Source organism: Lutra lutra, chromosome 10, assembly GCF_902655055.1.
Source record: "Lutra lutra chromosome 10, mLutLut1.2, whole genome shotgun sequence".
Taxonomy (NCBI): Eukaryota; Metazoa; Chordata; class Mammalia; order Carnivora; family Mustelidae; genus Lutra; species Lutra lutra.
This window is the reverse complement of record NC_062287.1, coordinates 37,523,185-37,539,617: the sequence shown is the minus strand read 5'-3', so window position 1 is coordinate 37,539,617 and position 16,433 is coordinate 37,523,185. Positions and strand designations below refer to the sequence as shown.

Here is a 16,433-nt window from a genome sequence, read left to right as displayed (position 1 = left end):
GATCATTGCTCCCAAAATTAGAATTGACCATTTTTTTTTCCTTGCCTACCTCCAAGTTCCACTTCTGGAACCTGTACCCTGCTTCCACATTAGAATCCCACACTGACGGTCTAGGTAGGAAGCAGAGCCCACTTTCCTCCATAAGAGAGGAAAACTCACCTTTCCAAACATTCTTTTTTTTTTTTTTTAAGATTTTTATTTATTTAGTTGACAGACAAAGATCACAAGTAGGCAGAGAGGCAGGCAGAGAGAGAGGAGGAAACAGGCTCCCTGCTGAGCTGAGAGCCCGATGCGGGGCTCCATCCCAGGACCCTGAGACCATGACCTGAGCCGAAGGCAGAGGCTTTTTAACCCACTGAGCCACCCAGGTGCCCCCGAAACATTCTTGTATTGAAGAGAGCACGAAGTTCAGTCTTCTGGTGGTCCTGAGTCAGAGGCTGGCACGTGGTCAGCAAACCTTACCATAAGCTCCAGTGTCCGCCATCACAGGAGTCAGTGCTGTGGACAATGACGTTTGTGTTCAGCACCAGGGGCTTCTTAGAAATTCGGAACCACATAGGGTGAGATTCTGGATTCTCTTCCCAGCTGTGTAGCCTCAAGCCTGTTCTGTGGTGTTCCCTGAAATAAAACAAGGTGTGTATATGTATGTATGCATGCCTTCCTTCCTCCTTCCTTCCTTTCTTCCTTCCTTCCTTCTTTCCTTCCTTCCTCCTTCCTTTCTTTCCCTAAGCCCCCTCCCTCTTTCTTTCTTCTTTCCTTCCTTCCTTCCTTTCTTTCTCATTCTCTCTCTCTCTCTTTCTTTCTTTCAACTCAATTAGAACAACTTGGAATCTGTTGTTCACACCAAGAAGTGAAAAGAGAAATTCATGTAAGATATAGTCTCATCAGGGTTTCAGAGATTTGTTTTTCAGTTTTATTGAGATGCAGTTGACATATAACATTGGATAAGTTTCATGTATGCCTGTTTTAAAAAAAAATGTACACCTGTTGATTTGATACACTTACATATTGCAAAATGATCGCCATCCCAAGGTTAACTACACCTGCAAGTTACATAATTACCATTTCTTTTTTTGTGGTGAGTACATTTAAGATCCACTCTCTTGGCCACTCAGAGATTTTCTTTATGTTGAGTGGCTAATTTCTTCCTAAATCTTCCACCTGGCTGTACTCTGATAGAGAAAACAACGTGCATCACTCTCTTGACTTCTTGTTCACAGGAAAAAATAACATTGAAATGTGGACTCAAGTCCCATCACCACTCTGAGGGCTCTGCCAAAATTGCACCTCAGCGATAGAACTTATGCTCCACAAGGCTGGCAGTGTTTACCTGTTTTGTTTTGTTTTGTTTTGTTTTTTCCACTGAGGTTTCTTACATCAAAGAGAGTCTGTCATATATCTGCCACACAACAAATATTGGTTGAGTGAATAATCAGTATAGAACACCTCCCTGCTCTAGAGATAATATCTTTATTAATGCGACCTTTAGGCCAAATGCTGTTTTGTGGCAGCCACAGCAACCATTCACTCACTTTGCCTTCAAAGTGCTGCTCTCCTTCCCTCTGTTAGGCTCCTCCCTACACACCAACCCTCCTGCACCGCACAGGATTACATTTCTTTCTTCAGAAAAGATGACTCTAGGCTATGGGTCCTATTTTCTAACCAACTGTGAATCTAAATTAAACTCTTTCTTGTAAACCCATGAGTTTGGGCCCCTGGCTAGCTCAGTCGCTTAAGCGTCTACCTTTGGCTCAGGTCATGATTCCAGGATCCTGGGATCAAGCCCCACATCAGGCTCCCTGCTCAGTGGGGAGTCTGCTTCTCCCTCTCTCTTTGCTACTCCCCTACTTGTGTTTTCTTTTTCTCTCTCTTTGCTGAATACATAAAATCTTAAAAAAAAAAAAATCCATGAGTTTGCATGAGAACCAGCACTTGAATAACTGGAGGGAAGGGCAGAGGAAGGGGGCAAGCTGCAGAGAAGGTAGCAACCCAAGAGGAATTCAATTAAGATGAAAACTGTTGGATCCCTCCTCTCTACTAATTCCAGCATCTGATTCTTTAAAAAAAAAAAAAAGTTTGGTAAAAATGGAACAAATAACCCAGGACTCAGCCCTAGAAGGAGGGCAAGACCAGGGATGAATGTGAAAATGAGTCTCTTGAAGCTACAGGAGGCCTGTGGGCAGGGGTTCCCTGGGATTGGTAAGAACAATCACAGGCAGAATGACTCCTGCTGTGAGAGATGGGGGAAGCCCAGAGGAATTGAGGCCAGAACTCTACACATGAAAAAGAAGAGGCAGAATCCAAAAGAACCCACAGAAGCAAAATATAAAGACACAAAGGAGAGGGGCTGAGGGCTGGACCCAGGCCTGAACACAGGCTGACTGAGCTACATGAACTTCTTGCTGCTCAGGGACCTGTAAACAGGACAAGATCCCCATGATGTCCTAGTCCTTCTGATCACAGGTCCTAGTGGGACAAGGTTCTACTGGAGGGATAAGGAAAAGGAGGAGAGAAGATGATCCTGCCCAAGAGTGACCATGGTGAAAGCCCACACAGCCTCGTCCATGGCCTTGTCCATGCTAGGCTCCCTGCAGCCTCTCCTGTCCCCACCGGCAACACAGCACCTCCAACATGCAGATTCTGGAAGGTTCTCAGGGCTTCCCCTTACTTCCTGTCTCAAACTTTACGAATCTTCTCCTTTATTAACCCAACAACCCCATGTGACAAGAAGTAGAAAAAAGAAACTCATATCCAGACCTTTATTTTATTTTATTTTTTAAGGATTTTATTTATTTATTTGAGAGAGAAAATGAGAGAGAGCACATGAGAGGGGAAGGTCAGAGGGAGAAGCAGACTCCCTGCTGAGCAGAAAGCCCAAAGCAGGGCTCAGTCCTGGGACTCCAGTGTTAAGACCTGAGCTGAGGGCAGTCACTTAACCAGCTGAGCCACCCAGGCACCCAATGGATTTTTATTTTAAATAGGGAAGTAGGACATTACTATTTAGTGGGACATGAAGTAAAAACGGGGAGGGAGATAGCATAGCTTTTCTTCTGCTGGAACCGGAAAGTTGATGAGGGAAGAAACATGTAGGTCAATGTGGGGAGGGGGTCCTTGTGGGCAGGGGTGGGCCAATATCCTTAGCTCCTTGCATCATGCTAATAGGAACACAGACATGTTCAGATGCCAGTGGCAAAAAGAGAAGCCAGGGGATCTGGAAGTCATGTGCTGGGAGTGGGAACAAATCTTGCATCACCAGCCTGACACAAGGCAGCTGTCTCATACTGTAGGAAAAAGTAATCACTAACGAATTCAGGTTGGTCACACAAGGGTTTTGTTTTTGTTTTTGTTTTAAAGAATTATTTATTTATTGGTCAGAGAGATAGGAAGAGAGAACGTGCTAATGCACCCGAGCAGGGAGAGAAGAGGGAGAAGCAGGCTCCCCGCTGAGCAGAGAGCCCAGCCCAATGCTGGGCTTGATCCCAGGACTCCGGGATCATGACCTGACCTGAAGGCAGATGCTTAAATGACTGAGCTACCCAGGCATCCCGGTCACACAAGTGTTGACATTCTCAGCAGTCCATTATATACCCAAAATGTCCCACTCAAAGAATCTCCATGACACCATTGTGTCCCCTCTGTCCCAACCCCTCCCATACCCCGGGTCCTCCAGGGTCTCACCTTTAGGAACCCTAGAGACACATCAGAGCCCTAGGCACTGTCACTGCCTGGATTAGAACAATAATGGGATGTGGTCCAACCTCAGAGTGGTAACTAAGGGAGGAACCATGGGGTGGGTGAGCCTCCCCCCTGACCATGGGCGTAAGGGTCTCAGGGATCAACCTCCTGACCCAAACTCACTTGCGGCTGAGCATCAACCCCCTTCCTTTTTTCCTGTGGGAAGAAAACGCCATGTGGGAGCTCAGGGAGAAGACTGGACAATGAGAGCCTAGACATCCCCCAGCCCTGGACCAGAGGCTCTTGGCACACTTAGGATCTTAGTTTTGCATGTTTAGGGATCCATCTTGTTCCATGAAGGATGGCCTATGTTACCAGCTGCACAAGTGTCTCAGCCTGTTTTCTCTTCAAAGGATCTCTAATAGTTACCCTACACCCGTCCCATAGCTGTATTTGTGTTTCCCAGTCCTGCCCCGAGTCTTCAGTCACAGAAGAATTTTAGGGCTCTCTGGGACTCCTTTCATTTATACTATCTTTTCACCTTTTACTGAAAACTTGGGATATTTATGTAAATCTAGTTCTAAAAACTCTCTTCAAAGTCCAGCCTCTGACTTTGAAGTCAAAGTACTGCCTGATTCCAAAGCTACGACCTCATTTTAATTTTGTTTGCAACAGTGCCCCATTCCCAGACACCAAATCCTGTAATCGTTACCTACTACTGTGTAACAAATTATTTTTAAAAAAGAATACAATTAGAAACAGTGAACATTTATTGTCTCAATCCATTTCTGAGGGTCTGGATTCTAAGAACAGTCTAGCTGGGTATTTCTGGCTAGAGGTTTCTCATTGGATTACTATCAACAGGTTGGCTGGAATTGCAATGATGAGGGGGCTTGACCAGGGCAAAAGGATATGTGCTCAAGCTCACACATGGGGCTGTTGGCTGGAAGCTTTGGTTCCTTGCTGGCCTCTTAGCTGGAAGTCCTGGCCTTTGACTACATCTTTATGACATGGAGTGTGGCTTCTTTGAAAACACAGGAGCAAAAAGGAGAGAGCAAAAGACCACAGACCCTTTTATGACCTAATCTCTAAAGTCACGCAGCATGGCGTCCACTTATTCCTTAGAAGTGAGTCACTGAGTACAGTCCACACCCAAGAGGAAAGGAAGTAGTTGGACCCCTGGAGAGGAGGGAAATTAGAGTTTGCAAACATTTTTAAACTACTACACCCTATACGTAAGGTATTATTATCTCCTGCTGCTTTCCAGATTTTTTTCCCTATCTTTGGTTTCCATCAGTTGAAGAGAGATGTGCCTGGGTGGTCTTCTTGGTGGTCTCTTTTGGTGTATTGAGCATCTTGAATCTGTGTGTTAAAGTTGGGGCCCTCTAAATGTGATTTCTTCAAACTTTTTTCCTGCTCTTTTCCTTCCTCCTTATTTTTGAACTCTGAATGATTATCTATTGCCTATTATTGCCTTTTATGTATTCTTCCATGGGTTTCTAAGGATTTATTCATTTTTCAATCCCTTTTTCTCTCTGGTTTTGTGTGTGTGTGTGTGTGTGTGTTTGTTTTTTGTTTTAGATTGGGTAATTTCTATGGACTTCTATTCAACCTCACTGCTTTCTCAAGATCTTCTTTTGTGCTCGTCCACCGAATATTTATTTCAGTTTGAGAATTTTTATTTGGCCCTTTTTATACTTTTCATTTCTTCCTTCAGATTTCCTGCCTGTTCACTCTTTAATACCAAGATTTCCTTTAATTCCTTCAACATGTTTTCATTCAATTCTTTGAATTTCTTAGATCCACGTGGGAGTCTTTGAATGCTGAATCCAATATTGGGACATGCTGGGAATACTTTTTTTTTTTTTCTGGGAATACATTTATTTTGACTTTCTCATTATGGTCACATATTTCTCTTTCTTTGCATGTCTGATAATATTTAATTTAAAAGTGGGCATCAGAGATATGTTTTAGCAAATCTGGAACTTATTTTATTTCTCTGAGGATTGCCTTTATTTTTTTTCCTAGAAAGTGGTCGACCTTCCTGGACCACACTGTGAAATGGGAACCCCTGCCATGTGCAACGGTTGGTGGGTCAACTCCATTTTCGAGTATCCAGTTGCTGCGTTTTTATCCTGAATCTTGAGCAAGGATCTATCCCTGCATCTGTAATTTAGTGGCCAACCAAGGATTTCGACAGTTTCTACTCCCATTTTGGCCTCACTGCCTCTGTGGTTGCCTTGTTCTTGGCCCTCACTGTCTCTGTGGTCATCTTATTCTTGGTATTTCCCCTAAATTTCCAGATGGACCCCAACCACATGTTCTGACCTTAGAAACCTCAAAACAGTAAGGTTTTTGCTTTCTGCTGCCTAAGCTTTGTGGTAACTGAAGAATTCATCAGTCGAAGTGTGGACTTGCAGAATTCACCAGGATCTGTCTGGTTCTTACTGCGTTTTCAGCAGTTTCTCTTGAGGGTCCCACAACCACACGCACAGTTCAGCATCAACCAGAGATTTTGTTGCAGCCTGTATTTGGGATCTCAATACTTCTGCGGCTCTCTCGCTTTCATATTTTTCCCTCTAAACTTCCAATTACTCTGCACCATGAATGCCATCACTTGCCTTCTTGAGCCATGGGGGCTGCGGTTATCAATAGTCAAAGAGAAGGAGAGAATGAGACAAGAAAAGAGAGCAAAAGAGTTAGGAGAACATGCCCATAGGTAAGAAGGTGACAACTTGCAGCTCCTACCCATCTCGTTCAAGATTCAAGTAATTCAAGATCAAAGTGCTTCTCGTGTTTTGACCTGCCTATGTTTCTTTTTCAGTGACTTCAAATATTTGAATATTTGTGTCTAGTTTTCATAATTATCTTCTGTGGGAAGATTTGCTCTGCCTCTTCGTACGGCCATTATCAGAAGGCCCACCTTGCAAGAGGGTTTTGGGGAGAGAAGGCCCTAGGCCATCTTTTGATTTCCAGAGACTAAAATAGATCTAGGTAGGCACTATTCAGTTTTCTCAAATGGAAATAAGATGAGGCCTGGGGTCTGGGCACACAAACTCCCTCCGAGGAATCCCTGACTTCATGCCATCCACAGTGACAAAGGACACCCCCACGTCATTGCTTCTCTAGTGTTGGAGACCACAAATTACATACCTGAGAATGTTCACACATTTTCTGAATGAATTCACCAAAAATGCAGCTAAATCTGAACGGCAGCCATAGGAGTAGTTCAGTTAAATCTGAAGCAGGTTCTGCCTTTGTCCTCCACCTCTTTAGGACTGTGAAATTACGGGCATCTCTCATCAAACTGATGGCTGTTTGTAGCCTTTGTCAGTGACAGGCCCCTGCTATTTTGTGGGATCTGTCTTATACTCTACATCTGAGGAATGTAAGCCCCTTGAGACATAACTGCATTGGTGTACTCAGATCCTAGCAAATAACAATGACCAAGCCCAAGGAAAAGTTACGACGTCTCATCCCACTTGGGGTCTTCTCTGAACCAAAGTCGCAAAAGGTACAAAAGCTCCCACATGAAATGGAAATGGCACGTCTACCTGAAGGCCAAGCCTAGATGCAGAGGCCTTAGCAATCTGCACCAAGGGATGATGGGCAACCCATGTGCCCATCACTGCTTTCCCAAATCCCTGGCCACCGAGGGATGTGACAACAGACATGCCACCTGGGAAAGAAGCCCGTTCCATTGTGGCACCTCCAGAGGAATGCTGCAGCTGTCCACGGTTGGAAGGTGAGGGCTGACAGCCCATGGCATTGGAGACTCTGTGCAGCTACCTGACTGGCCACGGAGCACACAAGCTGACATGGACTGACACACATAGACTTGTGGGCCTTCACTGATGGAGCCGCTGAACAGACAGGCCACTGGGCTCCTGAATACTGAATTTTGCATATCACATAGCAAACACTTTTATAGATGCAGGTTAAACCCCAGACACAAATTCAAACTTCATGTTTGATCTTTCATGCCCATGAGAATGGATTTCTTTGTTTCTATATTTAGAGGCTAAATTATTGGATGAACATTAAAGAGTTGTATCTTTCTATTAAACTGACATTGTCCTTATTATGTGGCCAGTAATGTATTATAATATGTCATAATTCTTCTTGCCTTAAGTGTACCTTCTCAGACAGTAAGAGAGTGTCTCCAGCTCTTTTCTGGTTCGCTTTTCATGGTATCTTTTTAACTCCCCTCCTTTTCAACCTACTGCATCCGAGTATTTAAAATGTATCTTTTAAAGAGCTTGTACTGTTTTTTTTTTTAATTTTTTTAAAAGATTTTATTTATTTATTTGACAGAGAGAGATCACAAGTAGACAGAGAGGCAGGCAGAGAGAGAGAGAGAGGGAAGCAGGCTCCCCGCTGAGCAGAGACCCCAATGCGGGACTTGATCCCAGGACCCTGAGATCATGACCTGAGCCGAAGGCAGCGGCTCAACCCACTGAGCCACCCAGGCGCCCTGTTTTTTTTTTCTTTATCTAGCCAGACCATCTTTGTCATTAAACTGGTATATTTAGCTTACGTACTCTCTTTTTTATTTACATAGAGGAAAAAATTAATCTTCATGATATACTCAATGGGTTTTCGCAAATCCTAGAGTGTATGTCCATTACCATAGTCATCACATGGCAGTTCCATCTCCCATAAATTTCATCATGTTAGGGACGCCTGAGTGGCTCAGTTGGTTAAGCAGCTGCCTTCGGCTCAGGTCATGATCCCAGCGTCCTGGGATCGAGTCCCACATCGGGCTCCTTGCTCATCAGGGAGCCTGCTTCTCCCTCTGCCTCTGCCTGCCATTCTGTCTGCCTGTGCTTGCTCTCTCCCTCTCTCTCTCTGACGAATAAATAAATAAAAAATCTAAAAAAAAAAAAATTTCATCATGTTATACCCCAACTTGGCAATGATCTGTTCTCCATCCTTCTCGTTTATCTTTTCTAAAATGTCATGGAAGTAGAGTTCTGCAAAGTGTCACCCTTTGAGTCTGGCTATTTCCACTTAGCAACATGTTGAATGAATCTCAAATGAGATTCATTCATGTTGTTGTGACCAGTATTTCATTCCTTTCACTGCTGAGTAATAGATGTAACACAGTTTGCTTGTCCATTCACCTGTTGAAGGACAAGTTGGATCACTTGTCCTGGACCACTCCCAGTTGCGATGATAACTAATACAGCTATAAGAACAGCGACTTACGTGAATGTAAGTGTTCAGTTCTCTTAATCAGTGAGAGTGGGGTTGCTAGGTTATAGTGTAAGTACATGTTTAAATCTATGTGACACTGCCAAACTGTTTTCTGAAGTGGTTGTATCATTTTACACTCACACCAACATACATGAGAGTTCCAGTTGCTACATGTATTACCAGCATTTGGCACTGTGGGCTTTGGGGGGTGTTTTGTTTTGTTTTGTTTTAGATACTGTACTAGGTGTGTAAAAGGATCACACCATGGTTTTAATTGCACTTCCCTTATAGCTAATGACACTGAGTATTTTTTGTATGATGTGTTGCCTCCCACATATTTTTTTGGTGCTGTTTTTACCTCTTTGGTGAAGCGTCTATTCAGGTCTTTTGCCCATTTTAATTTTTATTTAATGAAATTAATTAATTAATTAAGTTCTGTTTAATTAGTTAATTAATTTAAAGGTTATTTATTTGTCAGAGAGAGCACATGAGTGGGGAGGAGGGGCAGAGGGAGAAGCAGGCTCTTCCCTGAGCAAAGAGCCTGATGTGAGACTTGATCCCAGGATGCTGGGATCAAGACTTGAGCTGAAGGCAGATGCTTAACCCACTGAGCCACCCAAGCATCCCTAGCCCATTTTAAAAATTGTTTTTCTTACTGTTCAATTTTGAGAATTTTATATATCTTCTGGGAAAAAGTCCTTATCATAATGTGATTTACAAGTATTTCCTTTCAGTTTCTTGCTTGCCTTTTCATTGTCCTTATAGCACCTTACACAGTGCAAGTATATAGTTTTGTTAAAGTCAAATAAATCATTTTGTTCTTACATAGTTAGTACTTTTTGTAGTGCATATAAGAACTGTGACTAATCAAAGATCTTAAATACTTTCTTCTATACCTAATTTCTGGCAGTTTCATAGTTGCACATTTTACATTTAAGTCTACATTCATTTTGAATTAATTTTTATACAAAGTGTGAGGTATGGGTAGATTTTCCCTTGTTTGCAAATAACAAATCATTCCAGCACCATTCGTTGAAAAAAATGATCCTTTCTTCATTGAGTTGCCTTTAAAATTTGACAAATATCCATTTATTGTATTTGTGTGTGTCTATTTCTGCTTTCATCCTCATTATTCCCTTTCATCTTGCTTTAAGTGTACTTTGTTCTTTTTCTAGATTCCTAAGATGGAAGTTTTTAGACTACTGATTTGATAACTTTCTCTTTTAAAAAAGTGTTTAATGCTATGAATTTTTCTCTAAACACACTCCTTTAGCTATATCCCCCAAATTTGCATATGTTTAAGTTGGTCCTAATTAAAAAATTCTTGAGGCATCTGGGTGGCTCATTCAGTTAAGCATCTGCTTTAGGCTCAGGTCATGATCTCAGGGTCCTGAGATGGAGCCCCACATCAGGCTCCCTGCTCAGTAGGGAGTCTGCTTCTGCCCTCCCCCTGACTCATGCACACACTCTCTCTCTCTCAAATAAATAAATAAGATCATTAAAAAGAGATTCTTTTGAAACTTCCTCTTTGACCCAGGGATTATTTACAAGTGTGTATAAAATTTCTCAATACATGGAATCTTTGGGAAATATTTCAGTTTTCATTTTCTAATTGGATCTTACATTGGTCACAGAATATATGTTGTATGATTTCTATTTTTTTAATCCTTTAAAGTTTGTTTATAGCTCAGCATATGGTCCTCTTGGTTAATGTCCCAGATACACTTAAAAAGAACTACACTCTGTTGTTGTTGAATGTTCTTAATGTCATTTTAAGTTTTCCCTTTTCATCCCTGATAATATTCATTTTTTCAAAGTCTACTGTGTCTAACAGTATAAAAGTTTGCTAGGGCTACTGTAATAAAGTACCACAGCTCTGGAGGATAGAAGTCCAAAGTCAAGGTGTGGGCCAGGGTTGGTTCCTTCTAAGGCTGTAAGGGAAGGATCTGGTCCAGGATCTCTCGTTGGCTTGTAGATACCCACCTTCTCCTTCTGTCTCTCCACATCATCTTTCTCTTTACGTGTCTCTGTGTAACTTTTCCCTTTTTACAAGGACCCCAGTCATACTGGAGTAGGCCCTCACTTTGCCATGATTACCTCCATAAAGAACTAATCTTTAAATCAGATCACATTCTAAGGTACTTAGGACTAGGATGTCAACATATGAATATGGGGGACTTGATTCACCCACAACAGATAGTAGTACAGGTACTCCATTTTTCTTTCAGGTAGGATTTACATGGCATATCTTTTTTCCATTCTTTTAACCTATGTGTGATATTTAAAACAGGTTTTTATGTAGACAGCATATAGCTTGTCTTTTAATTGCCACATTTAGACCACTTATATTTAGTATAATTATTGATACAGTTGGATCAAAATCTACCATATGGCTAGGTGTTTTCTATTCCATCTTTTTTTTTTTTTTTTTTTGCCCTCTCAGGTTAATTGAACATTTTTTAGGATCCTATTTTATCTCCATAATTGACTTATTATGTATTTATAATTGTCCTTATAATTCTTTATTGAATACCCTAAGGTTTACTAATATATCAATAACTAATTAGAGTCTACCTTCAAATACTGTTATAGTGCTTCCTGAATAGTGTTACCTTATAATAATGTATTCCCAAGTCCTCACATCCTTGGCTTTTGGCATACATTTTATTTTTACACATGCTATATGTAATTATATGTATATACATATACATATATATATGTAACAACACATTGCTACTATTTTTGGCTTTGGATTGTTATCTTTTAGAGAAAGTAAAAATGCAAAAAAAAAGATATTTTATTTTACATTTATTTATTGCTGCACTCTTCATGTCTTTATATAGATCCAAGTTTCTCTACACTCTCATATTTCTTTAGCTTAAAGAATTTCCTTCTACATTTTTTATTGTATAGATCCGCTGACTCTGAATTCTGTTTCTCTGAGAAAGCCTTTATTTCACCCTCATTTTGAAGGTATATTTGCTGGCTTTAGAATTCTGAGTTGATGTTTTTCTTCTTTGAACACTTCAGAAACTGTGACTCTTTTGTCTTCTAGCTTGCTTGGTTTCTGACGAGAAGTTTGATGAGATTCATTTTTCTCGCAAGTTGTGCTGGTTGCTGACATGAGGCCTCGGGTTTCTCACCCTATAAATCTCCTTCTAAGGTTGCTTGAGTGTCCTCATGCTATGGCTGCTGACAGCCCCCAGAGCAAGTGACTTAAGAGAGACAGAGCAAGGAGGAAGCTACAGTGTGTCTTCCATGACCTACTCACAGAAGACACAACCATCATCTCTGTCACATTCTATTTGTTAGAAGAAAGTCACTAAGAGAAGCCCATGCTTAATGGGAGGGAATTATGCTTGGCCTTTTGAGAGGAAGAGAATCAGAGCATCTGTACAATTATTGAAAAACTGCTACAGGGTTTAAAGACCCTCACCCTGGGGGTACCTGGGTGGCTCAGTTAAGTGACCAACTCTTAGTTTCAGCTCAGGTCATGATCTCAGGATTATGAGATTGAACCCAGAGTCAGGCTCTGGACTCATTGTGGAGCCAGCTTGAAATATTCTCCCTCCTCCCTCTGTCCTTCCCCCTGCTCTCTCTCTCTTTAAAATAAATAAATACAATCTTTAAAGAGCCTCACTCTGTAGGGGCTTGTGAAGTGAATTCCTTACCCTTGCCCATACCTGTGAAAGTGCTAATATGATTTGAATGCCTCAGTCAACACACTGTTCTTACCAGCAGCCCTTTTCATATGTGGACACAGTTACTGGGGCTCATAACTATCTTTTCTTGTCTGAGAAGAGGAAAACATCTTCTAAACTTGAGTTTACATACACACACACACACACACACACACACACACATATATATATATATATATATATACTCCTGAAAGATAAAAGATAATATGTGAACAGTAAATTTATAAAGTCAATAAAATAAAATATCATATAATGTCCTTGTAAACTTAGGGCCAGGTAAACGTTCTTTTGAAAAGACCCCCAAAGTATAAGCCATGTAGGTTTGACTACACCAAAATTAAGGATTTGGGTTAGATAAATGACTTCCTAGTTAAAAAATAACAGGGGATAGATTGGGAGTAGATATTTACAATGTTAAAAAAAAAAGGATAAAATTTCTTGCAAATCAAAAGAAAAACACGAGAAACCCAATTCTTTTTTTTTTTTTTTTAAGATTTTATTTATTTATTTGAGAGAGAGACAGTGAGAGAGAGCATGAGCAAGGAGAAGGTCAGAGGGAGAAGCAGACTCCCCATGGAGCTGGGAGCCTGATGCGGGACTCGATCCCTAGACTCCAGGATCATGACCTGAGCCGAAGGCAGTTGTCCAACCAACTGAGCCACCCAGGCATCCAGAGAAACCCAATTCTTAAAATAACAACAGAAGTAACAGTTCAGAGAATGGAAAGCTCTGTAGCTATTACGCACAGAAGAGGTGCTTGGCCACACGGAGTGAGCAGAGAAGACCACCGGAGTAAAGTGAGTCTGATGCAACCTTACAGACATAACGTGGGCAAAACCCAGTGTGTTGGAAGATACCAAATTTGTAGGGGGTGGGGGATGGCGAGTCAAGGGAAGTCGGGGCTCCGCCCCGCCCCCGGTCACGTGCTCCCAGGAGCAGGAGGGATTGCGGCAGGCGGTGCGCGCCCCTCCACCCACGCGTGGGCCTCCGACGTGTCTCCTGCCCTCGGAGTCGGAGACTCGCCGCGACCGCCACCTCGAGTCACTGCCTCGTCCTCTGGACTCGGAGGGGGAAACACTCTTCTTGAGACCTTGCTGCCTAGAGAGTACCCGTGCGCTCGTCGGGAACATGAGTGGCCGCGCCCGCGTGAGGGCCAGAGGCATGGCCCGCAGCCTCAGCACCGCGGAAGCCGGTCGCACCTGTGCCCCGCCGTCACGGTCACGGTCGCCATCACCATCGGTGTGTAGGACTCGTGGCCGACAGGGCCTCGCGCTCTCCTCCTCGGTGGCCTTCATGCACACCGCCTTCCTCTCCTTTTACCTCCTCAGCTCTGCAGGGTATCTTCTTCCCGCTGGACTTCAGGTCTTTCCAGAGTTTCTCCTATTTTTCCCTTCCCGGGGGGTGGGGTGCTTATCCCGGTAAGATAGTCATGTAGATATTTTTGGCCGGTGAAGAATACTGAAGATTGGAGGCAAGTGCCTCATTCCTTCTGCTTTCTCAGAGTTTAATTACTTAACTCAGTTTTAAGTCTCTTGGTAAAAACTGTTGTACCACTGTAGGGCATATGAGCTGGTATGATTTGTCTTTCTAATTCCTACGCCTGCGTAAGTAATCTCAGACACAGATGTGGTTTAGATTCAGTCGCTGCTTCTTGACCAACCAGCAGCGTGGGTAGGGCTCTTGGTTACATTTAGGCAAGATTAGATTAAATTGGCCGGCGAATCAGCAACTTTTGAGGGATATTACCCCGACCTATCAGTATTTGGAGCAGTCTTTTAGACCAGAAGTTCTCAAGTGTGCTCGTTGTGCCTTTACTTTCATGTCATTGTTTTCCCTTGACTTCATGCATTTCTTAGCTCACCAACATATACTTCTTGAGTGAACAGAAGTAGTTACTGTGAAAAGAGGAAATATCAGTGGTTCCCTTGGCCTATTTCATAAACAAATTTGGGACCCATTTATTCAAAAGAGTCATCACCTGACCTGGTGACCCAGGTCCTCTGGGCTCAAATTGTTTTCTTGCTTTAAATGTGTTTACATCGGAGGCCCCACGCCTGGAGGCCGTGGAAGCATGAGGTCCGTGTTCATCTCTGCCACCTTCCCTCTGATGAGCTCCCTGGGCATGAGAATCACAGCTCTGCCTCCTTATACCTTATCTGGCTCACAGTCAAAACTAAAGTTTGATAAATGGGAAAGACTATAGCTTGTCCTTATCCTTTTTTTCTAGAATGAACAGTCTCTTCTCATCATCTCTAGCATTTTAGGGCCATTAGTTTACATTAGCTGACATTCGTTAACATTAGTTATTGAAGACTTAGGACATGATACGCTTCTTATTTTGTGATAACCTTTTGGTTTATGACTTAACATCTTAAATCTAACCAAGCTTTTCTCCACCCCACCCCCCATTTTAGCCTACATCTGTTGATACTGGCAACAACGAAGCATCTTCTACCAGTAGCTTCGTGGGAACAAGCAGGATGTCCCAGAGTTGTAAGTGCAGCTTGATCTGCCCTCCTCTGCATCCCATCCCATCCCATCCCATCCCATCCCATCCCATCCCATCTGAATGGAACCGGAGTGATTGCTAGGCTTTACAGCAGCCCGCTCACTTCTCTGGCATCCTATTTACCTCTTCTCAGAGGACCCCCTGTGTGTGTTTGGTTTCTTTGGGACCCCAAAACACAGTCTATCACTGAATTTCCTGATACTCCGTGGCACTTGGGCATCCACAGGTGCCAAGAATCCAGTCTTCTGGTTTTTTCTGTTCATTGAATAATTCTGGAAAATGTTCAGAAGTTATCACATAGAAGTGTCTGTGCCTACCACCTACCACCCCGGCTGCTATGCTCTCCTCTTTTTTCCCCACCACTTGATGGTAGCTGTCTTCACTGCAAATCCAGACTGGGACTCAGGGTACTTGTCCACTGGCTACTGCAAGTTGCCGCTATTCTGGTGTGGGTTGGCATGCCCCGTCCCCTGGTTTGCTAGGGCTGTCATGACAAAGTGCTGTAGACTTGGGGGCCTAAATGATAGAAGTGTGGTGTTTCATAATTCTAAAGGCTGGAAGTCCAAGATCAAGGTGTCCACAGAGTTGGTTTCTTCTGAGGCCTCTCTCCAGGGCTCGTAGAGGGCTGTCTTCTCCCTGTGTCTTCACATGGTCTTCCCTCTGTATTTGTCTGTGACTTTATCTCTTCTTATAAGGACGCAGTCATATTGCATTAGGGCTCATGCTAATGACATTATTTTAGCTTAATTACCTTACTAAAGACTCTGACTCAAATACAGTCACATTCTGAGATACGAGGGTTTAGATCTTCAACACGTAAATTTGGGGGACACATAATTCACCCAGTAGCCACGGCTGAAACCTGTTAGCTGTCTCCCTTGCTCAGACTATGAAGTTAAGTGATGTTAGTTCTAAGCACTTAGGGTCTCCCAGACCCTGTGGATCATCAGTCTCTCCACCATCATCTGCTTGGCTGTCTATTCTCCACCAGGGATTTTCTAGCTCGCGCAAGTAGCCTCTGTGCTCTGAGCTCGAGGAAGTGCACTTGGTCACACAGAACACCTGCCCTGGGGGGCATCAGGTCATGCCATCCACTGCCCAGCTGCTCTTGGGACTTCCTTTCCACGCCTGATGCACATTCTTGTGACTAGCAAGGCTCAGACATAGAATTTTTAATTTGTTATTTTTAAAAATTGTGGCAAAATATACAGAATGTAAAATTTTGCATTTCAGCCATTTTCAGTTGCATACTCCTTTGGCATTAAGGACACTCACATCATTGTGCAGCCATCACCACATCATCTCTAGGACTTTTTTTTTTTAAGATTTTATTTATTTATTTGGCAGAGAGA

General features: G+C 42.8%; 1 protein-coding gene across 6 annotated transcripts in view; it reads left to right on the top strand.

Annotated features, from left to right (window-relative positions):
• Window positions 1–16,433, top strand: part of PIWIL4 (piwi like RNA-mediated gene silencing 4) — a 74,120-nt gene that overhangs the window by 13,646 nt on the left and 44,041 nt on the right. For 4 of the 6 annotated variants that reach the window (XM_047692271.1, XM_047692270.1, XM_047692268.1 and 1 more), the window contains exons 1-2: window positions 13,469–13,811; window positions 14,987–15,065. In XM_047692271.1, coding sequence (XP_047548227.1) covers window positions 13,701–13,811; window positions 14,987–15,065 — 190 coding nt within the window. In that variant the 5' untranslated portion in view covers window positions 13,469–13,700. Of the gene's footprint in view, window positions 1–13,468; window positions 13,812–14,986; window positions 15,066–16,433 lie in introns of those variants that run through there. The other 2 variants (XM_047692269.1, XM_047692273.1) reach the window with 1 other exon arrangement.